We start from the raw sequence: 26,963 nt of genomic DNA on the forward strand, positions 1-26,963 counted from the left end.
TTTTCTCTCCCAGAGAGTTGAGCAAGGCCCTATGCTACTCATGGAACTTTGTCTATGGAAAGCTATATAATCCTTCTCTTGGTTAATCCCCAATCATGAAACATTACACTGTGGAAAATCAGGAGCAGGTTAAAACCCTGGGCGTAATGGCCCATGGGGACAGGCCCAGAGACGAGGATGAGAGAAGAATTCATCACAACCTAGTTTGCTGGTCTCTTACTGCTTCCATGGGGTTTGGGAAATGAAAAACACCTTAGAGGAGGAAGAGGAATTCTCAATTCCCTTCTCAAATATAGTTATTCAGTTCAGTAAGCCAAGCATCCTACTACAGAGAACTTTCAAACACTTGAAGATTATAAAGCTGTGAGGGGTGGTAAGCATCGGGGGAGCTGTGTCAACTTTCTCCCCAAGTGCCCATCACCAGGTGTATCTGGTAACTGGTTGGCAGCAGTAGCCAGAGCAGAATGCTGCTGATGGGCTTGGTGGAAGTGTGGTAATAAGCAGTAGATAAAAAGCATGGGGACAGCTGTTCGTAGGTGCTGGGCTGCAGGCAGCATGGTGCTGAATGTTAAATACTGTTCCAGAATGGTGTTTCTACAAAACAAGCTAGCCCTGAGACTAAGAACCCTGTTATTAAAATTTGACCAGAAATAAATTATTTTCATTCATTTTCTCTTTCTGTATCTTTCCTCCTGTCTTCTATATTTCTCTCCTTTGAACAGTGAAGCATATACCTTCGATTAGTTTGGAAATTCTCTAACTTTTCGTCTCCCAACAGGATTAGACCTGCTAAGAGTAACTAGTGTTTTCTATCGGATAAGGAAGGGGATTACAGCAATAACGGCTGTCAGCATTTTTCTCATTTAAACAAATAAAGCTGACAAATGATGAAGCTCTGTGCTGCTCTGTTATGTTTAGTACATGCAGAGCAATTATTCAACTGCTGCCAGCATTAGTCTATCTACAACTAAACTATCCAACAGCATAGAAAGCTTATTAGCATATCAGTGCCATAGTCATATTTTTATATTCTGTAAGACTCTACTCCATAACAAAGGCCGATGATTATAATTTGCACAATAATTTAAAGGGTTGGACTTTTCCATGCTTATTAGAGTTACACAAGTTATCAGGTGCAATGCTACTCTTATTTATGAGATGCCATCTTCTATTTGCCTGGAGTTTTTGCTGCCGTGTAGCATTTCCTACGAACAAGTTAGCTGCTGTCTCTTGAGATGCAGAAGTAGATGGCTATCTCTTCAGCACTATTGGGTGAATTTCAGTGCAGGCAGGTGGGTGAAGGTTTCCTTAAATAGAGATGTTTTCCATGAATGTTTCTCATGTGTGTATATAACATTTATATATATATATGTGTGTGTGTGTATATATATACACATATATATATAACATATATATGACATATATAGCATTTATATATCTCACTAGACAGAGCTATAGTGAAGATTTGAGAGTATACTAGTTTTAACATTTTTATCTTTTTCAGTAGAGTTATTTTTGTTTGTTTGTTTTTAAAGATTTTTATTGGGGAATTGGGGGATTGGAACAGCTCTGGGGAATTGGGGGAAGGGGAACAGACAAGTTGCTGTCATTTTGTTCTTCAGTCTAGTTGTGGAGGACGTTGCTTCACTGGCCCAAGTTGGCACTATCATTGCGCTCTTCCCTGGGCGAGGCAGATCAGTCACCAGCTTCTGGACGGCTGCTCACAGCGGCTGCTGGCCGCTCACGCTGGCTGCTGGCTATACATGGTAGCCCATGGCAACCCACTGCCACAAGGGCTGCAGCCTACGCCGTCGCCAGCGACTCATGGCAGCCCAGCTCCAGGTTGAGCTGTTGTTCAGCATCTTAGCTGTAGAGGACAGTGTCACTGGCCCTCATATGTGCGATCCGAACCGGGGCCCTCTGGTGTCCCAAGCCATCTCTTAACTAGTGCGCCACTTGGCCAGCCCCTGAGTTGTTTCTAATTATCATAGAGAAAAATAGAATAGATACAAAATATTCATGATTTTCCCAGGGTTCTACTAGAGGGGCTGGTCGACAAGATGGATGACCTTGTGTTCGAAGAAGAAGGCCTAATCCAGAGAGATAATATACTTTTGGGAGATGGTGATGCCATTTGTGGCCTTTTAAGGAAGCCTTCTACCCTGATAATACCTGAAGGAAAAATACACTGTGTTTGGAAATAGTTGTTTCATATTTATTTTGCTTTTCCAATCTCACGGGGAACCTCTGTGAAAGACCTGTAACTGAGCCATCCTGATGTTGAAATTGTGACATCAATGTTTTCCTCCTCTCAACTGTGGTTAGTCTAAATGAGGGGTTGCAAAACTTCCTGACAAGAGTGGGTTAAGGTCAGTTATGACTTTCATGGTGAGGGTCCATGTTCTACTGTTTATGCTTTACAAAACAAATGTACAGGTGTCTGTCACATTTTCTGATTTTTATATTTGGTGCTCTGACATCTTTGGGACTTGCTGACCCCTAGATGGACTGCCCTGCTGAGGGCAGGCTAATGTCTAGAGAGAGCAAACAATTGGTCTGTGTGCATGCCTTTCATATGCACACCAACCAATCCAGAGCCTGTTTTCCCCAACCACTTGTTTTATTAAGCTCTTACACTCTGGGCCAATATTCCCCTGCCCTAACCCCAGGACCAGGTAACAAACAACTAGGGGTCAGTATGTCCCAAGCCCACTGAAACTAGGCAATTCTGTGCCTGTTTACCCTGCCTCGCCCATTCCTTTCCATGGAAACCACAAAAAGGTCTCTTACCCATATTACCCCCTGCCTTCTGCCCCCTGACTGACCCTGATGCTTCCCCCTGTGGCCCTGTATGATGTCATGTGCCCATTTCTAGGGATTCATGAGTGTGATATTTTTTCACCCTTTATGACTCTCATTTCTGTTTCTAGGTGTATTGCCAAATCTCCTTAAAACAGATCCCAGGCAACCTTAAAGCACCATGGTGCCTAGCTTAGATCATAGCAAGTTTTGAGGTTTCTATGTGGAAACTTCCTGCTTTATAAACATGATAATCCTAAATCATTTTGAGACGGTGTTTGTCTTCATTTTCAACTGAGCAAAAGCTGATAGCTTAGATAGTCTTAAAAGATGAAGAAAGTAGAAACAGACTTGTTTCCCTTTAGCTTGAACACATTTCTGACCTTTCAAGCTTATCAAATGCTTCTCCAATGAGACCCCAGATTCCCAAATGGGTGTATTCTGTCTTGACAGGTCTCCCCATCCTGTGACAATGGAGCTCTATCATATTAAAATTAGTCCACCTTATGCCTAGATGCAGATTTGATATTCTCTCTCCTCCCTTTCACTATTCAAAGTAGATTTGCACCAACTCAAAGAGAACAATATAAAGCAAGCCCTCTTTTCTACAGTCTAGTTTCTTATTTTTGTTATTCAGACTTACTTTCTAATCCCCAGTATGGATGCTGCACCCCAGTCTGCTTTCTGTCCTAACAAACCATTTTTTAAAAGAAATTTTAGTTTGTCCTCCTTTTCTGTGATATTTTCCCGTCCTCTTCACCTGCCAACTCCGCCTTCTTTCCCTTGTCCTACCACTCACACTTTTAACTGCAAAGGGGGAAAAAAGCAGCCACAGCGATAGCAACAATAAAAACACCTCTGAGACGTCTTTCCTATTCAATAAAGGAGACAGCTTTCAAGAGTTTTCCGTCTCCGACAGGAAAAAAGATGTACTTCACAAACAGCAGAAATGTGAATTGCCAACTGTCATTAAGGTGATTTTTCTATATGTGGTACCTCCCACACATTTAGAAAATGTAACTCAAGTTGTACATGGCGATGTATGTGACCATGAAGCTCTCATCATGCCCTGTAAATAACGTGTTATTGATTGGGTGGCAGGGAATGTTTCCCCAGCCTAACTAATCCCACACCTCCATTCTAGTTCTTTAGATGCTACCACCACCGGAGATAACATCATGTTCCACCTCCTCCAGCAAGTCCCTGGCTCATTTAGGTTATACTGATGATGCTGCCCCCTAAACTCCTTTTGAACTTAAAGGAAAAAGCATAGTTATTTAATTTTTCTTTAAATGTTTCATGTTCTAGTCTTATTTCCATAATTAAGTATAAGCATTCAAAATTTGGGGGCAGAATTGAATTTTTTGCACATAGTGGTTTGGGTGTAAGACAGATCTAGGTTCAAATCCCAGATCTTCTATTTAAAGATTGTGTGACTGTGGACAAATGACTTCATCTCTCTAAGTCATAGTTTCCTTCTCTGCAAAGTGGGTATTCAGTAGCATCTCCTGCATCAGTGCATTGTGTAAATGTAATGAGTGAACAGGTGTAAGGCTACTCATGAAGCTAGGCACTGAAGTGAAATTGAATAAGCATCAACCTTCCTCTCCCATGCTGCCTTTCCCAGAACAAGGACTGGGCTCGGGCTCGGCAAAGGCTTGCCATATGGAGAGAGCACACTGGCTGTAAAGGCTGCTACCCTGCCCGGGATGATTTAACCAAAATGGCCAGTGAGGAGCATGTCTTTCCATTCTGGGCAATCTGTGTAAGGTGACTATCCTTCCCAAAGGAAGAAAGGCTGAAAATCCTTGATCAGGGGTTTGGAAGAAACTCACCCTCCCCAGTAAGAAGCACCAAGTATATTCTCTAGCTATTAGGAGGACAATGCAAAGTAAATAACAATAATAATAATAATAATAATAATAATAATAATAATAATAAAAGGTCTAGGTCTTCATTTGATCCCATTTCACAGATGCAGCCTTAGCCCCTCTTTCTATCCAAAGTCTTTCTTTCCTTCACCTCCTCATGTCATTTCTCCAAGGAGCCTCCCTGAGTTCTCCTCTCAGGGCTTTGAGACTTAGTTCAACTTGTCTGCATTGCATTTGTTGTCCAGAGTCGTTGTCCCTTTCTAGGATCCCCAGCCTGTTCATCCACCTCGTGCATACCTGATGTCACCTTTTGCTTATAAGCCACACTGTTAGAGTGATCATCTCCTGCTGCCATACTCAGGGGTAGGGACATTTAGAGCCATCTTGACCTAGGCATCTGGGGCTGGTGTGCTGAGGCCCTTTTAGCCTCTAAATTCTCAGCAACTCATCTGGTACTACATTCTTCGCAGTAGGTTTTACACAAAGAAAGACAAAGAAAAAGCATTAAGCCCAGATACTGTGAAAACTGTAATATTGTATTGGAGCCACATTGGCGGGTGATATTTTTACACTTGTTCTTTCCAGCCTCCTCAGCTGTTGGGATTTAATTAGCAGTGATATATTATTGTCAAAGTAATTAAAACCTCTCCTTGATTAAAAAACAGAATTGTTTAATTAACAAGGAAATGTTTGGCTAGCCTTAACTCTCTGCTTAAGAAATGTAATGGCCTCAGTGGATTCGCTCTCTCTCCCATCAGGCTTGAGGGTCCGAGAAGTGTTCATCAACGTCACCAGGCAGCAGGTGGAGGACTTCCATGGCCCAGAAGACTATTGGTGCCAGTGTGTGGCTTGGAGCCACCTGGGGACGTCCAAGAGCAGGAAGGCCTCGGTGCGCATAGCCTGTGAGTACATCCTGGGTGACCGTGTCCTGTAGGAATACAGATAAGACTTCAGTAGAGTCAAAGAGGGGCTTTGACATGTCAGGATGCTTTTGTAGACTATAGATGCTAGGACAGCAGAAAACAATCAGAACTGTCTCTACCTCCACGAAATTTACTTGTTTAAAATTGTGCTTTAAGTGTTTGGTAATTTCCTCTGGAGTACAATCAGCACATCAGTTTGGCGAAGAGATTCTGCCTAGATTGTCAGAGTGCAGGTGTCTCCACAATGCCAGGCAAAACGGTTTTTGAGAGAAAGAAACCCATGTGAATGGATTCTGCTGTTCATCACCAATGACAAAGTTCAGGGGGCACTGATGGGAAAAGTGGAGCAATGACTGTTTATGGTACTTGCCAGCAAATCTGCAAAAATAAGACATTAAAGATTAAGGGGTTTTCATAGCCTACTATTAAACCTCTTCCCTCTGAATCTTAAAACATGGAAATGGGTTTTAAAACTGCATTTGTTTGACCCAAGAAGGACTTAAAAAAAAAAAGACACTTGGGGGGGAAAAAAAAAGAAAGAAAATTGCTTTTCAGGAGAGTCCAAGATTTATCATGTTTCAGCGTCAGTATTTTTATCTTCTCAAACATATTGAGAAATACACAAATTTCCTTTCTCCTCCTTTAAAGTGTCTTCATCTCGCCCACCTCCATTATCCCACCCCGATGGGTCCCCATAAAACCTTCTTTGTGTGCTCAGGAGTGTAAAAGCCCCTCAAGAAAGAAATTGAGAGGTGGAGAGCAGAGATGGTTATTGTTGTTTTATTCAAATGCTGCCTTTTGAGAGTGTCATAAAGAATATGGGACAAGGGGGATTTATTTGAGGACTCGAGGAATCCTTCATAGCAGATGTCGATGGTTCAGGGATTAATAATAGGAGTGAATTGCTATTTGCAGAGACGTTTATGTTTCTTGGGAAATGAAATCTTCCTCTCAATATATGCATTTTACCTTCACTGTACTGGCGATTTGGGAGGCCCTCTCCTGGGTGTTAACTGGGACCTAGTATTCTAAGGAGAAGAGGTCATCTTGTTAGCTGTGCTCTTGCTGAGAAAGCCCTGGGAAACATTTCTCCTATACTTACTTAGTTAATTTTAGCTAACAGATACTGTATGACTTGAAAGTAGCTGAGAGAGGGAATATGTTTAATTTTACTTTCCCTTAACTCCTCCAGCTCTGAACCCTCTCCATGGCCTCGGCCGGGCTAGCTGGGGTATTTCACACTTGTCAGGGTGACACGGATTATCTTCTGGGCTCTGTCCAAAGAAAGGAGAGACAAAATAGCATATGGGATTTTAACACCGGTTACATCAGTTTCCTTCTCAATGTCACTTTCCCCCTTCTTCCTCTTCCTCTGCTTCTCTGAGGCCCACGTGATTCATTCTTTGAATTACTATACATAACATCTTACTCATCTGTCCACCTCCAGTCTCTCTCACCTCCTTGCATGCTCACTTAATTCCTGGTTGTCCCAAGCCTGTCCCAAGCCTGCTAGAAACCTCCGGGGATTTTCCCCTCGCTTATAAAGTTTGGCAAAGAATAGCACAAACCCATCTGTACTGATTTCGTAGCCTTTGATCCTGTGCACTGAGCTTCATCCTTCCAAGCACTTGGCTGCTCTGCACGTCCCCTTGTCTCGCTGATGTGTGTCTTTGCCCAGCATTGCCCAGGTTCGCACATGTTCCCTGGTGGTTAAGAACCCAGACATTAGAGTCCTGTTGGTTTCCAGGTCCAGCTCCACTACTTACTTGTGTGATGGTGGGCAATGTATCTCTCTGTGGCTTAATGTCTTTAATGACCAGAGGGTGACTACTTCATAGAACTCTTGCAAGAGTTAGAAGTATTGATAACTGTTAAGTGTTTAAAACTTTACCTGGCACAGAATTAGCTCTTATCAATCACTAGCTATTCTTTTATGAAGTATTTGATCCTCTCTAATACCAGCACCATTCAGGTAGGAGTGCTAATACTTAAATTAATTAAACTGAATTAAAATTTTAGTGCCTTAGTAATTTTTCTGCAGATCACAGCTAGATGGACTCTAAAAATCCATTCTAGGCCAGCTCTACGTATCCAACTCTCCCAAGCATGATAGGATTAAAGCTTGTTAAAAATATAAAACACTTTTCTCTTACTTCGCACCTTTTTAGAGGCGTCGGATACTTTGTGGTAATAAATCTCTTCAGGGATTAAAAAAGAAATAATGTCATTCTTGTATATGATATATAATATGAATATGATAAAGACAGTATTTTTAAGTAATAAAATCTAGAATACCATTAAAGCCTGTATTATGTAAGTAATTAATATAATCTCTAATAGTAATTTACAACATATTTTTAATTTCTTCCTATGGAGTAAGTTTTAAAAATTATATATGCAAGTCAAGACATGATTTGTCATTAAATATTGCATCTGACTTGGGGACCAGTGTACATTAAAATGTAAATTGAAATTTAACTGTGTTTAATGGCATCGTAAGTGGAGGGAAAAAAATTGCCTTTAGGACCTTGCTTGGAATTCTTGATTTGCTTGTAGAAAAAACAAAACAAAAAACACATCTTTTTTTTTTTTCTTTTATAACTTTCATGTTTTGTGAAATAAGAGATTTCTGGCTGCTATTTGCAAGCAAATCCCAGCAAATAACACATTGCACATGAGGATAGTCTTTATTCCCAATAAATGAAAAGCCAGATTGGATATAATTGTCACCATGTTTTTTTCTTTTTAAAATTGGTTTTGAAAGTACTAAAGACATCTTAATGTGCTAAATAAGGATTTTGATAGATGAATGTAGCTTATGAATCTGATGACAATTGTCTTGAGGGAACTTTGCAAAATTAGTATCATTTTTATATTATTCATTAAATTATTGTAGCTCAACATCAGAGTGCCTAATGCTTTCTATATTGAACCAATGGTCCATTAAGAATTTAACAAATTCAGAACCACAGTGGTCGAAACCTCCATGGCAGCTGGGACATTCAGCTGAGGGATATATTGACTGGAGTGTCTTGACATGATCAGGTTAGCTAATCTCTGCAAAGCACCAGGAAACTCACTGACCTGATAACACTGAGGGAGCCTTTGATTTTTAATGGGAAACAATATAAACACAATTATTTTATTTATTTACATAACTCATATTTTTATTGAAAAGGACCAACCTGGTGAATCAGTTCAATCTACAGATTTCTGGTTTCCACCCCAGACTTGTTAGATCAGACTGTGGAGGGAAAACCAGGGAAGCTGTGTTTGCATGAAGTTACCCAGTGATTCTACAATCAGATTACTTTGGGAGGCTTGTCCACACACACACACGCACACACACACATGTATTGTGTGTGTGTGTATATATGTATATATATATGCAATATATATCTGCATATACTTTTATTTATTTATATGTACTTATATATTTATGTGTATATTATATAATTATATATTATGTATTTACAGATTTGTATTTATAGATGTGATATATATATATGTATATATATATACATATATATATGTGTGTATATATATATATATGTAAAATAACAAAATATCGCTGCCTTAGTGGCCATAAAACAGGATGCACCCAAAGTCCCTGTCACCTTAAACTTGTATTTTTCTTAATAATTCCACACCATGTCAGAGATGTTGGCTGCCCATCCAACAACCTGGGGCTGGAGATAGCCAAGGCCCCATTTCAAAAGTGATTTTCTAAAGGTAAAAATAAATAAATAAAGCCAACCCATATTTTACTCCCACCAAGTTGGCAGAATTTTGTCTCTAGGGAGTGACTCCCACAGGCCTTCTCTCATTTGTCTGATTGAATCAAGCTGGAGGTAGTCGGGCTGCTGTGGCATCTGTTACTTCTGCTGCTGGACAGTTGTCAAAAATAGGAATATTCAATTATGCGTAGTTGTTTATTTTCATGGGTGAACATTTGGCTGCTTAGCCATTGCTTTTCTTTCCTGTTTTTCCCCCCCTCTTCTTCGTCTGCTTACAAAATGTTTTGCCTATATCATTAACCCTTGGTTGGTCAATCCCTTGTTGACCCTTGGGCCTTTTTTATTCATTATGGGATTTGGGGTTTTGGGGAATAAAGGAAACATTTGCCTCTTATAGTCACATAGCAAGCTGACTTCTTGGAATAAAACACAGCAGGAAACCACTCTTTTGGTGATTTAAATATAGAAATATATAACTAAGTAAATTATAGATAGATAGATATCTACATATATAATGAAACATCGTAAATGTAATTTAAATATGCTGCTTATTTGAGGCACTTCTAAAATTTCTATGAATTTATGCTAAGAATAAGTGAAGAGCTAAAAGGAGAATATCATTTAAAAGCAATTAAGCTCCTTACCCACTTTCACAGGCACATAGTAACAAGGTATTGTTTCACTTGTGTTTCAGGCGGGAGGTTATATCTTTTTGCAAACTTAGAAGACAGACATCCTGTTACACCTTAAATATGGATCACAGCTTCCTGGCATTGATAAGTAATTTCATCTGTTAAAAAACTGTCAGTGACCACCTCCTAATGGCAACATATAAAAATAAATAAATACAGGCACATCTGCCTGGTATTCAACTTCAGCCTTAACCTCCATTTCCAGCCTCATCTCCCATTGCATCCATCCAAGCGTTTTGAGTGCCAGTTGAGTTAGCACAGCTTGGATTCTGGGACACGTGACTCGCTTTCCCGCTTCTTTTATTTATTTATTTATTTATTTATTTATTTATTTATTTATTTATATACATTTTTAAAAATTAGTTTCAGGTGTACAAAACAGTGCAATAGTTATGTTTTACCCCTCACAAAGTAACAGCCTCCCTCCCCCAATCCACCATCCTGACATCCACTCCCCGCCCTGACATCATACATATCTATTACAATTCCATTGACTCTACTCCCACACTATACTCCACATCCCGTGACTATATATATATTCAATTATAGTTGACATACAAGATTATTCAACGTCAGCTTCAGGTGTACAGTGGTCAAGCCTCTGCACTATCTATAAAGTGGTCTCCCTAATAAGATATGTGACCATCTTACATCCTACAAAATATTTACAACATGATTAATTATATTCTCGAAACTGTCTTTCACATCCCTGTGGCAATATTGTAGTTACCAATTTATGTTGTCTCATCCCTTCCCTTTCTCCCTCATCCCCACCCCCTCCCATCTAGCAACCATCAGTTTTTCTTCTGTGTCTCTGAGACTATTTCTGTTTACATTACTTGTTTATTCAGTTCTTTAGATTCCACATATAAGTGAGATCATATGGTATTTGTCTTGCTCTGACTGACTTATTTCACTTAGCATAATGTCCATATCATTGCAAATGGTACAATTTCCTTCTTCTTTATAGCTGATTAATACTCCATTGTATAAATGTACCACAGTTTCTTAATCCAGTCATCTACTGATGGGCATTTCAGTTGTTTCCAAGTCTTGGCTATTTTAAGTAGCACTGAAATAAACCTAGGGGTGCATATATTTTTTTAATTAGTGTCTTGGGGTTCTGTGGATAGATACCTAAGAGTGGAATTGCTGGGTCGTAAGGTAGTTTCATTTCCAGTTTTTTGAGATACCTCCATACTGATTTCCATAATGGCTGCATCAATCTACCAATCTGCAGTCCACCAACAGTGCACCAGGTTTCCCTTTTCCCCACAGCCCCCCACTTCTCGACATGCTCCTCTTCTTTCTCCTCCCTGGAGTATATGCTCAGCCCCGTCTCACATTCCTGCCTCTTCCCACCTAATTCCTACATCCAAGGCCCATATTGCATGCTGTCTCCTTTATTAAACCTAGGTTAGCAACTCCCTCAATAATAATTGACTTCAGCAGCGTGACATACCAACTGAGCCATGGAAAAAGGTAACCTTCTAGCATCTCCAGCTTAAAAATTGATAAAATCTAAATGTCCACCTCTCAGTTCTCATAGCACTTACGTAGTACGCCATTTATGGTACTTACTATAACTTTCCCAGAATCACAGTTATTTTGAAGTTATTTGTGGATTTATTTTCTTTGCTAGATTGTGGCCTGCTTTAAGATTCAACTGCATTACCCTAAATGTCTTGTCCTCTGAGCCTGGTACAGAGACTTATGCATCACCTTTGCATTATAAATGTTTGTTTGGTTTGAAAAGCATCACCTGTCAATACCAGCTATGGTTTTATGAAAGGGAATTTGTTAGCTGTGTGTCACAATTGTGCAACGGTATTCACAGGGCATCTGGCTTCTTAGAGAATCCTTAGCTCACAAAGACATTATTATAAGGATCCTCTTTGTCCTCCCTCCCTGGCTTGTGAACTACTCCTAACAATCTTACTATAATAAAGAAGAAGTCAAAAAGGAACTGTGAGTGGGTGAGTCACTACAACCTCACGACTCTGTGGGGTGCAGTATGTGGCTCTGGAACAGTTCGAGGCTGCCAACTCTACCTGCACGATTCCCTTCCTCCCTTTTTGCAACATGGAATTCATTTGCAGGTTATGGAAAATATGTTAAGACCAATTCTCAGCACTTGGTAGAAATTGCACAAAAGCTTGCAACCTCCCTTCTCCTCCCCAAGAGAAAATATTATTCTTCTCTGCCAAAAGCCCATCCTTTCCTCTAGACTGAAATTAATTTATATGAATATCACTAAAGGATATGAGAGTCCGGGCCTGCAGATGAAGTTGCGCACTGTATAAGGGCACCTAGCTAAGGAGGGGAGTGGGGGCTGAAATGCCGCCTGCACTCCGCCAGCCAGGCTGTGTGGTCTGGAATGTGATTGCAACCAGTGAAGGAAGGGGATGCTTTTTCCTGGCACATAGGTGCCAGGAAAATAAACCTTGTGCTCACAGGTGTCCATCTTACACAAAAGTGCCACGTAGGCTTGTGGCAACAGGACTGGGTACATGATTTGCGGTACCGAGTGCAAAATGAAATTGCAGGGCCCCTTGTTCAAAAACCATAAAGAATCTTAAGCCATCAACATGAGAACATTAAATCAAGCATGGGGTGTGTGCAACCTCACTGGTCCCACACCCATGAAACCGGCTGTGGGTGGCAGTAGGGGTGATTGATTGTTCAGTAAATCATGTCCTATATGTCATGGTTATATAAAAAGGGAATAATTGGCCTAGAAGGGGATGCATTCTAATTGAATCCACATAGAACTGGAGACAAGATTACTCAGTTTTGCTCCAAAAGTCAGAGGCAGCATCACAGGCTCTGAGTTTTAAGATGGCCTATTTGGGATGAAGCTGACTAGAAATGGCCAGTGATGGAATGTGCTTCCTGTGGCCACATTCTCCTGTGAATTGTCCATAGGCAAGCAAGGGATGTAGGTCTGGTGCTGAAACTGTAGAAGGAATTACCACATTAGATGAGTAGGTGAGGTATGCACTAACAGGGTTTACTTAAAAATATTTTCATTTTGATGCCATTTCAAACTTTCAGAAAAGTTGGAAAATAGTGCAAAGAATTCCCTGGAGCCCTGTACTGATAATTTTCAAATGTTAACACTTTGCCACATTTGCTTTGACATTATCTCTCTTCCTGTGTTTATATGTATTTGTATATAGACTACTATGGTTTATTTTTCAACTTGTTTAAGTTACAGAAACCATACTCCCTTTCCCCTAAATACTTCATTGTGTATTTTTTTTAAGAAAAAGACATTTCCTGACATTTTCTATAGCATTACTAAGAAATTAACATTAATACAATACAATTATCTAATTTAGAAACATTGTTTGTGTTTCATCAGTTGTTCAGTAATGTCCTTTATAACAATAATGGAAATCCTAGATCATTGCTTACATTCAGTTGAGAAGTTTCTTTAGCCTCCTTTAATGCAAATAATAATTTCTGTCTTCCCTGTCGTTTATTACATTGAGTTTTTGAAGGGTAAATGTCAGTTATTTTTCATAATGTCTCTCAGTTTTAACATGTAAAAAGCAAACAGCAGCCACCTAGAAGGGCCTCCCACTGGACAAATAAGGGACAATTTGAGCATGAGAATAAATGATAATGCAGTATTATTACTTATTCCGTAAGAATCCATGAATCTGGGAATGCCCTTCTAGTTGCTACATGGGATGCTGCCCAACTCGCGAATTGCTTAATAAAGCCAATTAGGGGGGGGGAAACAATCCATGAATCTACAGTGATATGTATTTTGAATGAATGAATGAATGAATAAATGGGTAAAAAGGGAGAGCTCTTCCTTATAGTAGAATGAACGAATAAATATAGAAGGAATGATGGAACTGAAAAATCATTATTTAGCTTCTATCATAGTATTAATTGATTCGGACAAGTATCATAGATGCTAAACCTAATGAGTGAAAGTTTCAGGAGTAAAAGGATGTTTACATAATCTCAAAGTATCTCTTCATAAGATAGTTATTGATTACAAAGGGAGGATTTTGCAGCAAAAAATCCTGCCATACACCACTTTAATCAAGTGATTGCAGTTAATATCATCAGCAGTAGGACAAATCCACAGTATACGTCTGCTGATGTGACTGACTGAGAAGACAGCATCACCTCAGTGATATTCCCTCCAAAAATATCTAATGTATATTTAACTGTAGGAAAACATTGGCCAAACTTAAAGTGAGGAACATTTTACATAATAGGCCATTTTTAACTACACACATCTCTCAAAATGCCAGCCTCATGTAGAACACTGCTGGGTGTTCTGGGAATATAAGAAGCTACCAAATAGACATGGTACATTTTTCTGAAGTATCAATTATATTCTGCTTTCGGTCAGTAAAATATAAACACAAGTATAGTATGGGGTAGCATGCAAACTTTTCTTGAATTGTGAAGATGCAACTTGAAACTTCAAAGCCATGTATTGTGTGTATGCCATATCTTTTTAGGCTCCATCCGTAAAATGTCTTGAAGATGTGAATTCTCCTCTGCCAGTATGGACACTTCAGTAGAAAGTGTGAGAAACACTGAACCATAAGCAATTGTGATTCTATGAACAGAGTGGAATGATCTGTGTGGATCTGATATAAATTGTGCCCCCTTTGCTTATCATGTGCACAATTGAGTACATAAACCTTAAAGATGAGAACTATTAGGTAGCCAAAAATCAAAAACATATATTTCTTAAACTTTAAGGATGCCTTGAGCCTGGTGATATTATTCATAAATTAGTTTAGCATCTCTCTACCAGATTAAGGACAAGAGTGCATCTTCTAGAAATTTAAGTGTCACATGAATGCTAAGTAAGGTGTAGGAGTGTCATCTGCCCATGAATAATTATCTACCATGTTCTGAGTAGCACAACAATGAAATTCCAACTTTTCCTTTGAAGAGTTTAAAGTCTAGTGAAGGGATATATTTATAAACAAGTCTTTACAAGTGGAGCGTGGTTAGTGGTAAGTACGGTGTGTCTTAGGAGCCCACAGAAGGGACAATTTACTGGTCCTTGATATCTAAAATGCACTTCCTGAGCTAATCCCTAAGCAAGAGGGAGGGTTACCAATTTAAAGAATGTGTTTTCAGACTAAGGAAAGAGCTTGAGTAAAAAGCACAGAAAGATGGAATGGTATGGGAAACCACGTGGAAATATGTGAGAAAACAATGAGATGGCGTTACCAGGGACAAGATCTAGATAGGTCAGATTATGGAGGACATTTGCATTCTCTAAGAGTTTATGTGGTCTTGGGGCCATTGAAGTGTCATAAGCAGGGCAGTGATGGCAGTGATGTGGTCATATTTTCAAAACCCCCTGCCCTACTGTGTGCCACAGCCGGGGAGACTTAAAAGGAAGAAGACTCAAAGCGAGGAAGCTTTGTGGCAATCTATGAGGCCGCTGATGGGATTGAACTTTTGCACAGATGGCACAGGTTAAAGAGGAAAGGGCAAATGTGAGGTTTCAGGAATCATTGGTGACTGCTTAGCTGTACAGCTGAGGGGAAGTAAGGTAGGAGTTTAGAGATGTCTCTGTATTGGGGACTCTAAAGGTTTTTGGCTCAAGTGACTGAATTGATAGTGATTCCATTAATGAGATTACTAATAGAGTAGAAGAAACTAGCGTGGAGAACAAGATACTGTGTTCAGTTTTTGTTCATGTTATGTGTGAACTACCCTTGGAATATTCAGTGAACTGCTTTCATCATGCTGTTATTTTGTTGAGCCTGAAGCCTGGGAATCAACATCAAACACAGAACTGAGAGTCGTTGGCAAGTCGGTCGTCATGAGGAGAGTAGATCTCCATCAGGGAGGTAAGAGGAGCAGAGCTTTATCAGAATTACTTAAGATATTTTTCAGTATGACATAGTCTCCACCCTGCTCTCCAGCACCAAACTGCTGGTGAGGAGAGCAAGAGCAGCAGGCCATAAATTCTGTAAATGGTTAAGGCATGAAGGGGCAAAAAAAATTTTGAAGAGGCACTAGAGTAGCCAAGAGGGAGTGGAGGTTTTTATAAAGAAATAAATGTTCAATAATGTCATTGTCATTACAAGATTAAGGTAAGAAGTGAGAAGGGCCAGTTAGATGATATGGACTTGGGCAAAGCTGCTGTATTGAGACAGGGTGATACATTATAGTGGATCTAGAGCTCAATAAGAAACGAGAAAGAGATGGTATGAGCAACCCTTTCCAAAAATTCGACTAAAGAGAGAAAAGTTTGAGCAATCGCTGAGTTAACCATGTGAGAAAGAGGTGGTGATTTAATACAAGCCTGAAGATTAGACAGGCTCATATTTTAAAAACTTACCAACAAGGAATAGGAGTGGCAGAAAGAGTAAAGAAGTGAAGTTCAGAAGATACGGGTTCGAGTTCTGGGCTCAACTAAGGAGCTTTGCACTCTATTATGGTCTTTTCTAAAACCTGCTGCACATGAGACTCACAGGTGGAGCTCTGAAAATTTAAGATAACTTGGCCATGTTCATGACCTATGGATCGTAATCACCGGGAGGGGGAACCAGGAATGCTTTTGCAAATTTGCCTTCTTTTGTTTCCCTTTTCCCCACTAAGCAAAATTCAGTTTCCTGTGCAGATTCTTCCCTCTCTCCCTACCTCTAAATATTGTAGTGCTCTATGTCCCTCCTTAATCCACAGACTCTCCCTAGGTGAAATGTTTTACTCTGTGGCTGTAGGCACTGTCTGTATTCTGATTACTTCCAGCCCTGACCTTGCATCTTATCTCTCAATTTCTTTACTCATTGACTACCTAATATAATATCCACTTGGATGTCTATTGATATCGCAAACGTAATATGTCCCAAAGTGAGCTCTCTCGGTTTTCACTCCAACTCACCTACAAACCTGTGGTTAGTCCCGCCTTTCCTGGTTCAGTAATGGCCCCTCAGAGGCTTATAACAAGGCGTAGCTGTCACATTCTTGATCCCTCTGTTTCCTTTGGTCACATCCCTCCCAGCAGCAAGTCCTGCCAGCTCTGTCTCCAAAACACATCCTGAATGTCTCCACTTCTTTCCATCTGGTACAAACAATTGTTATCTCTCTTCTGTGATAATCTCCTTACTGCCTTCTACTTTTGCCATATTAAAATTCATTCTCCACACTGCAGCCTGACAGATTTTTTTTTTTTTTAATGCAAACCAGACCAGGCTATTCTGTTAGCTGTTCTGTTAGCTGAAGTTCTCCCACTGGCTTTCCAAACTCCTTGATATTGGCCCCTTAGGAATTAGCCAGCTCCTCTTACTTTTCTCTGACATCACAATGTTCCTCTTCATTGTTCCAGCCACAGCGACTTCTTTTCTTCCTCAGATGCCCATGATTGTCCCCATTTCAGAGCCTTTAGTCACTTTCTTTTCCTGGAAAGCATCCCCCCATACCTCTGAGTGGTTGCTTCTTTCTTGTCAGTTTTAGTTTTATCTGCATTGTTTGTTAGGCCACTTTATAAGATTTAATATAAAATGTGGGGTTTTGCTATACCAACAAGGTGAACTTCTGGCGGAAGTGACCTCTTAGACCCTTCCTCCTCTGGCAAGATTGATTGAAGGTCAAGAAAAATGCAGTTTACTTTCCTTGTACTCGGTTGTTCTGTACAGCCAGGCAGGAGGCAGGAGTGCTAGATGTTTGGTGGCATATCTCTTTGTTTACATGCTCAAGACACTTGACTACATCTTGTCCTGGCTGACCTTCCTGGCCTCAAGGAGACCTGGTGGGAGAAGGATCAAAAAGCTAACAGTGTGGTTAAAAATACTTATTACTTCTTGCTGCTGTGTTGGCTTTTTCTTTTTGACTCTTTCTCCCCTCCTTAACCCTCCACCTCTCTGCAGTGCTAATACTGAATTATAACGATAGTGAGTATTAAAGCTTAAGGTTATTTTTAGGTCATTTCTTTTTAAACTCCTTGCTGGTTCATATCCTTCTAATTTCCTGTGGAGGGCTGGGAGAGCACTGAGGAAAGTCAGGAATGATTCTCCATGTCTGTGTTGCTCTTAAAACTCTGTCCTGTCAACCATGGAGTTTGATTTGCATTAGTGTGTTCATCAGGTGCTGAGCGACAGATGAGATTTAGTGCCGCTTGTTGGGATGTCGGGTTTCAGCGATATCATGGGTTAGGGAATCCTAACAGTAGAAAGATGGGCAGCGTAATCTTTCTATACACTTCTTGAGAACTGAGCAGCCTAGCCTGCTCAATTGTTTCTGGGATTGGACTGTTTTGTATTGGTTTTTTTGTTTGTTTGTTTTTTGTTTATTTACATCAAAAGCACTTTGGTTCAGTGGCTATTTCTGTATTCACCTAAGAGTCAATATTCCCATCAGCACAGTAAGTAGAGCAATAGTATTCTCAGACATACATGGATATTTTGTCCCTCGAGTTTTCAGTGGAAAATGATGTAAAGATACAAAATATGAGTCATTAGCTTTATTTTAATTTGATTTAATGTCTTAAAAAGAAAGGAGCATAGAATTTCTAATTTTTCACCTAGTAACTGTTCCCTATTGAAGATTGTTGAGATGTGCTATTTAGGTCAAACGTCAGCTGTCCTTTATATATCGACATAGCCAAATCAATATAATCAATGCACAGAAAGTGCCTTTTATGGAACATGGAGACAAACAAACCTTACAAATGCCCACTGCTGAAGGAAGTGGTGCTGAGTGGCTTCTGAGACATGGGTTACCATGTTGTATACCACATATGCCCACTATCGTGTTCATTAGACCAAGGATGTACACTGGGGCAGGCTAGCCATGAGTACACTCGGCGCAACCGACTCACTCAAGAAGGATAAAGTGATTACATACTTGGATTCTTGCTCTTCTGAGTATGACTGGATCCTGAAAGAGAATCAGTCATTGATAGTGGCAACAGTCAGGGAACCACACAAAGAAACAGGCGGTATTGGCCCTGACATGTCAGAAGCCATGAGTAAATGCAAACAACAGAAAAGCAGAAATCATTAAGACAGCATAGAGCAAAAGGCAATTAGTTAGTATGGGATAGATGTGACAGAGGCAATCTGTGCTGAAAGGACTATAAAATAACCAAGTCGATGGAATTACACTGGATCTCTTCAGCCCTTCCCTTGGCCGTGTTACTGTCTCTTTGAGACCTGCTTGTTTGTTTGTGAGCCATACTTTGAAGCCTGCTCTGTGGTCTTTCTTGGTTTCCAATCAGTCCTGGACTCAGTATTAAGATTCTCATCTTCCTATCTTTCAATAAATATTTAATTTTTGATGGAATCTGAATGATGTGTGTGTGTGTGTGTGTGTGTGTGTGTGTGTGTGCTTTTAAACTATAGAGGCCAAATACAGTGGAATGTGTTGAGTTGGAAAAAGCTCAGCAGAGAGCAGGTCAAATTAGTGCTCCAAGCATTCTGTAAAACTGCATCTGTTTCTGCCCACCACCGTGTGTCCCTACTGTTGGATACTGCCCTTGCAGCATCACTGTTGCCTGTCAAATGATGCTACTTGCTGTGAAAGGGATAATGACACACAAAGCTAGTTATAAAATGATTTATTGATAACAGCAGAGGCATTGCAGAGCACAGGGGGTCTAACAAATTCCCTACGTTATCCTATGGCCCTGAAAAACAGCCTTGAGGAGCCTCTGCATGACAGGACCCCTGGCTTTCGCCGAACTCCTCGCTGTCCCAATAATCAGAGCCTGCTCATTACCTGGCACCAGCGTGGGTCGGGGGGAACATGAAGAGGCCCATGCAATTCAACAGTGGCCAAAGATGTCCCCTCTTCTCCACTGCTGCAAGATTTACTCAGCAGCAATGTTCAGAAATCATGGAAATGAAAAGATGTCACCTATGTGTCCTTGACATATGGAAATCTACATGTGGAATTATTCCTTAGTGCCGCCTGTGCTTCAAGTAGACCCTCAAAATTAAAACTGGAGACCCACAGCACAGACGTGAAATGAAAGACAGGAGCAGTGTAGCATTACTCTGGATCAGTGGGTCAAGAAATGTGCAGAATTCATAGATCTAAGCAAGGCAAAGGGCTTAAGCCAGGCTGGCAAGAGAAGCATACATCATGTGCCAAATACAATAAGACTACCATCGAGGAAAGAACTGACCTGACAGGAAGCCTTCTATGTGCTTCCTTTGGGAACTGGAGTTAGTAGCCAACTTCTCAGGCTGTAACCATCGAGGGCTGGAGGTTGAGGTGGAACCTAATGGGGGTACCAGGCCTTGACTCCCATTTTGTCTGCATCCACCTTTTCTACATTCAATCCAGGCCTTTTATTATGATCGATCTGTATTTGGCTAAGTTACAAATTCCTTTTATGTATGACAAATGTGGTGTGTTGTTCCTTCACAAAAATATGGGTGGGAAAGAGTCAAAGCTGATTTGAACACCAACATAGTTGGACACTAATGGGACATCATACCATCCTCCTTCAATCTTAACAAATGACTAAGACCATGCCTGTTCAAAAAAAAAAATGACTATGATTTTTCACTGGCTGATTTGGTTTGAATGAGTAAATTATTTTTATTTCATTGCGTTAACTGCCAGAACATTGAATGAGCCGATAACTCCCTGGCGTTGCTGAGCTGCAAAGAACTGTTATTCACAATTGAATTTTTATTGATTTTCTTGTGCTACAATGACTTTTCTAACATAGTAGCAAGAAAGAAAAATGAGGAAAAGGCCAAATAGGGCACGGGGTGAGGAAAGGGGGGCTGCTGCTTCCCAGGGCCTCGCCCCGTGTGAACTACTTATTGGCAGGTACGGCTGACTCAGGATGATCCTGTTGCCGATCACACGATTTACAAGTTGGGCAAGTACCTGGCTTCCTCACCTTCCCCTCCTTTCCCTTTCTGATATCTTTGTTTCCAGTCACCTGGAGCCTTGTTGGCATTTCACTGAAGAACTGAACAGGGCGACGGGGTGAAGAAGGTAGGATAATGCCCCAAATTGGCCAGTGCTGATGTTTGCTGGTATCATTCACGCACACACACACACACACACACACACACACACGCACACACACACACACACACATACGCACGTGTATACACACACACACACACATATGAAAGTGAGGATGACAAGTGTTACTTTAATATCATTGTAGTATATTTATTCACGAATTTGCTCTTCTGAATCATCTTAACGATTGGAGACTTAGTTGTATATCATTTTATAATAAACATTCAGATGAGTTGAAGCGGAAACTCATTCATTCTTTCATTCATTCAGTCAGTCAACAAATATTTATTAATGAGTAACTACTACATACCCTTCCAGGTGCTAGAGGCAAGGCGATGAACAAAACAGATGAGCGATTTTGTCCTCATGTGCACAGATTCTCATAACTGAAATCAAATTAAAGAAGAATATTTTAGAATTCATGAAATATTTTTAAAATATAGTGCATTCTTCTTCCCTCTTTAATAAATAGGCATTGTAGGAGTGAAACTTGACTTGGTACAGTAACATGAAGCAAAATGTACTTCTTCCCTGGCTTCTGATTGAGTTTAGACTAGTTTAGAGAATCTCAACAATTAATAGGAGAGAGTTTTTTGGATGTTGTGTTTGTGTTTTGTTTTTGTTTTTGGATGTTGTTGTTGTTTTTTGTTTTTGTTTTTTCCAGTAATCCATGTTGACCCCAGGAATTTTGGAAGAATATAGAAACAGATGAAGAAAATAATTAATATACTCATACTCATCCAGTAGAAAATCTTGGAAATATTGAGTGATTTCTCTTGAGGGTTTTTTCCTATAACATCTATAGTCATCCCATATCAGTTGCTATTTTACAATTTTTAAAGCTTCAATCTTGATGGGCATGTATGCAGTTTAGTTCAGTTCCCTTATACAAAATAATCTGACAGTTATTGTTTTTCTCCTTCCCATATACCATGATTATAAGTGAGATCAGAAGGGGGAATTCTATTTATATTCCACCCTCTCAGTATGCATGAATAGAAGACCAAGTCTAATAAAAGAGTGTCCTTATGTGGTGTGATAACTTATGGAAAGAGAGGTAGCTAGGCAAGCATTTTGCAGCAGAGTCTGCAAGAAAGGAGAGAATATATATATATACATCCTGATTGAAACAGTAAATGAGTTCTGGTGTGTATTATGTAGGCCTGTGAGCTGTTCTTCCTCTGCTTACCTTTCTCTGAGAAACTTCACTGGAATCACTCACTAGATTAAGGTAGGTCCCACTGTGATATATTTTTTACAGAACTTTCTACTTCCCCATTCCATTACACATCCATGTACTTTATAAAAATCTCTTGTTTAATGCACCTCCTCCCTGCTGAAACATACGTTGTGGGAGGGATGAAATGGTTTGTGTCAAGTTCTGTAACTTGCCTGGCACAGTGGCTAGCGCACGGTCAACAGTGTGAGTGAATGAAGGAGGCTATTGCACAGTTACTGAAAACCTGAAGGTAAATTAACTGCTACCTACCAAAAAAAGTTCTTAATGGATACGGACCTGTTTTATTTGGAAGTAGATGCATTCTATAAAAATATAATTGCTACATTTGGAGGAGGACAGTTCTTAAATACTAAAAATATATTAGAGATAGAGATCATTCACTACGCACTATTTTATCTTATTTAGCAAATTATTGAAAGGCTTGCAGTTTCAAATATTCTTTTGTAAATTCAACTTTTAATTTTGAGATAATTGTAGACTCACATACAATCATAAGAGATAACGAAAAGAAATCCTGTGTACCCTTAACCGGCTCCCCCCAAGGGGAATCTATTGTAAAGCGTGGTAGTAGTATATTGACAGAAACACAGTGGAGGTGTAGAACATTTACATCATTTCAAGAATCCTTCATGTTGCCCATTTATGGGCACATCCATTTTCCTCCTGTCTTTACTCCCTCCTTAACCCCTGTTAGCCATTCCTCTGTTCTCTGTTTCTATGTTGTTGTCATTTAAATTATAATATATAACAATTTGAATTGTATAGTATATAAGTTTTGGGGATTGGCTTTTTTTTTTCACTCAGTATTCTCTGAGGATACATCTTGATCATCATTGCGTATCAATATTTCTTATGTTTTGAATGTCTGAATAGGATTCCATTATATGAATGCACCAATAGATTCCATTTCTACATCATTAAATATTTAGATTGTTAGCAGTTGCTCAACATTATAAATGATGATTTGAGGTATATCTCTGTTTTCTATATAGCTCTCTAATCATTTTCTTAGAAAATTTAAAGTGGAATTGTTGAGTCATATAAGTGAACTCTTTTTAATAATAGCTTTATTGAGATATAATTTGTGATACCTATAATTAATTCACCTGTTTAAAATGTACAATTCAATAGTTTTTAGTATATTCTCAGAGTTGTACAGCCATTTCCATAGTCAATTTCGGAATATTTTCATCACACCAAAAAAATAAAACTGTTCCTAATAGCAGTGATACCTGTTTCTCCCCACCCACCTAGGCAGCCCTAGGCAATAACCAATCTATTTTTTAAATACATGGCTTCTCTCTCCTACTCTGGACATTTCACATAAATGGAATTATACACTATGTGGTATCTTGAGTTTGACTTCTTTCATTTAACATGTTTTCAAGTAATATTTTGTAGCATGTAATATTTCATTTTTGTCTTTAAGCTGAGCCATCCTGCCACCTATTGGCAGCTCAGCCCAGGCCAGGAATCGAACTTCTATTGCTCAGAGCTCACACTCTTGAGCGAGATCTTAACCAAATGAGCCACTCGGCTGGCCTCATTTCTTTTTATCGCCAAATAATATTCCATTGTATGGATATACCATATATTATTTGTTTACTCATTGGATAAACTTTTAAAGTAATTTCTAAACATATTTCAGCTTGCTCTTTGTATTTACCCATTTCCATTTTTTTCTAGCAATATTTGAGACTATGTAGTTTCCCATACTCTTTCTAACACTGGAAATCATTTGAAACAAAGAAACACAAAGCCTGTTTGCAAGAGTCCAGGAACATATTGATGCTTTTGAATAGACATTTCTTTAATAATTATTGATATTAGCCCTTCTAAATATATTTATTAGCCATTTGTGTTTCTTCGTCTGTAAATCCTGTTTCCATGCCCTTTTGCCATTTTGATTTTAAGGTATTTATCTTTCTCACTTTTTTTCATAAGTATCCTTTATAGATTCAGGCTGGTCAGCCTCTGTGTATAATTGTGCTTATAATGTTTTAGAGAAAAACATTAAAAAAAATTTGACAGAATAATATCTACCAATCATTACCTTAAGTGTTTGTTCTTCCTTCAGTTTTAGGTTTAGAAAGGCCTTCCCCATCCTAAGATCCAATAAGTATTTTAACACTGCTGTGGTTTTGTATAGAAAATATTTTTATTAAGATGAGATTTATTTTGGTATTAAAATAAGACATAAATCTAACCTTATATTTTTCTCCAAAAGAGTATCATATGCCTTTCCCACTTAATTTATGTCACTTTTATCATATACTAACTTGGTACTTTTATTTGAGCATTTTAAAAAAATGTTCTAGTTTATAATTAATTTGTTTATCTGATTTATGATAAAACCACTCCCTTTTAATCGTCATGTCTTTATAATAGGATTTAGTAATATACGATCTTTATTAAGTTGTCTTATGCAGCCAACATTCTTAAAAGGATTTTACACATATTATTAGTTTTTAATTCTAACAAAAAATATATGTAATAGGAATTATTATCCTTATTTTACAGATGAGGAAACTGAGGCAAAAAAAGATAAAGATGCTTATCTAATTAAGGTGCTAGTAAGTCGAGGACCCAGAATTCAAGCAGATACTCAGGCTCCAACCCCCACCCTGTTCAGTGGTGTGCAATATTGCCTAGTGGATTTCCAGAACCCATGACCTAGCAGTTTAAATTCTTATTGTTAGTTATTTATTATTCATGTTTATGATATGTTGTGCATTTCTTTTTCCAGAGCTTTTGGATAATTGCATGAATATTTTAGCTATGTTCTAAAATGTATTTAGATTTTAAAAATTTAAGTAGTTTTTATTGCCCGCTGCCAGATTTTTTAAAACTGCAACTTCCAAATAACTTAATTAATTATTTTTAGTGTCATTGTATTAGTTCATTTAAAAAGGTAATGTTTTCAGGAAGCATATGTGGCCAATTACAATCTCTTGGCCTGATAATGTCTGACATTGTATTGTTGTCAGTTTGCTCATGAATTATAAATTGGGAATAGAAAGCTAGTACTCATGTTTCTTTTCTAAAAAACAAATACACAGATTTGATTAATTATACTCTGATAATCACTAATATAAGGAAAACTTCTAGTCATAGCCTGATTACTTTTCTCATTGTTAGTTACTTCAAATACATATTTGACAACTTGGCATAACTTTAAGGTATACAATGTAATGATTTGAAAAATATTTATATTGTGAAATGATAGCCACTATAAGGTTAGTTAATGTATCTATTACATCACATAGTTACTTTCTTTTTTTGATGGTGAGAACACTTAACATTTATTCTCCTAGTAACTTTCAAGTATACAATACAGTATTGTTCACTATATTCACCGTGCTGTACGTTAGGTTTCCAGAGCTTACTCATCTTATCCCTGTAAGTTTTACCCTTTGACCACTGACTCCCGCTTCCCTCATCCCCCAGCACCTGGCAACGCACCAGATTACTTCTTGTTTCTATGAATTCGTCCTTTTCAGATTCCACGTATATATTAGATCATACAGTATTTATGTATCTTTCTCTGCCTGACTTATTTCACCTAGCATAATGCCCCCAAGGTCCATCTGTGTGTGTCAAATGGCAGGATTTGTTTCGTTTTTAAGGCCAAATAATGTGTGTGTGTGTGTGTGTGTGTGTGTGTGTGTGTGTGTGTGTGTGACATTTTTATCCACAGATGGACACTTAGGCTATTTTCACGTCTTTGTGAATAATGCTGCAAGTAACATAGGGGTGTGGATATTTCTCTGAGATAGTGATTCCATTTCCTTTGGATATATACCCAGGAATGGGATTGCTGGCTCGTATGGTAGCTCTATTGTTACATTTTTAAGAAACCTCCATACTGTTTTTCATAGTGGCTGCCCCAATTTATATCCCCACCAGCCGTGCTTAAGAGCTCTTTTTTCTCTACATCCTCATCAGCACTTATCTCTTGTCTTTTTGATAATAGACTTCTAACAGGAGTGAGGTGATAGTTCACTGTGGATTTGATTTTTGTTTCTCTGATGATTGAGCATATTTTCATATATCTTTTGGCCATTTGTATGTGTCCTTTGGGAAAATGTCTATTTAGACCCTTTGCCCATTTTTTTAAATTGGATTATTTGTATTTTTGCTATTAAGTTGGGTGAGTTTCTTATATATTTTGGATATTAACCTTTTATCAGCTATATGGTTTACAGATATTTTCTCCCATTTTGTAGGTTGCCTTTTCACTTTATTGATCTTTTCTTTTGCTGTGTAGAAACTTTCAAATTTGATATAGTCCTGCTTGTTTGTTTTTTGGTTTTGTTGCATGTGCTTTTGGTGTCATATTTTTAAAAAAATGTTGTCAATGTCAATGAGCTTTTCCCCCTGTGTTTTCTTCTAGGAGTTTTATGGTTTTAGGTCTTACATTTAAGTCTTTAGTTCATTTTGAGTTTATTTTTGTGAGTGGTGTAAGATAAGGGCCCAATTGTATTCTTTTGCATATATGACCGTCTAGTTTTTTCAGCATCATTTATTGAAGAGACTCTCCTTTCCCTATTTAATATACTTAGTTCCCGTATCAAATATTATTTGACCCCCGGGGTTGGAATTCCCTTGCCAAATGCTTGCTCCCTGCAGTGTTCCACCAATAGGGGGCACCAGAGGAGACTGGACAGTGGGAGAAAAGCTACTGCTTTCTGTCCCTATCAGCGTCACCCTGGCACAGT

General features: G+C 38.9%; 1 protein-coding gene across 10 annotated transcripts in view; it reads left to right on the plus strand.

Annotated features, from left to right (window-relative positions):
• UNC5D (unc-5 netrin receptor D) overlaps positions 1-26,963 on the plus strand; it is a 561,851-nt gene that overhangs the window by 322,049 nt on the left and 212,839 nt on the right. For all 10 annotated transcript variants that reach the window (XM_019642890.1, XM_019642889.1, XM_019642891.1 and 7 more), the window contains exon 3: positions 5,429-5,572. In XM_019642890.1, coding sequence (XP_019498435.1) covers positions 5,429-5,572 — 144 coding nt within the window. The remainder of the gene's footprint in view (positions 1-5,428; positions 5,573-26,963) is intronic.

The sequence above is a fragment of the Hipposideros armiger genome, unplaced genomic scaffold (genome assembly GCF_001890085.2).
Source record: "Hipposideros armiger isolate ML-2016 unplaced genomic scaffold, ASM189008v1 scaffold_73, whole genome shotgun sequence".
In the NCBI taxonomy this organism is placed as follows: domain Eukaryota; kingdom Metazoa; phylum Chordata; class Mammalia; order Chiroptera; family Hipposideridae; genus Hipposideros; species Hipposideros armiger.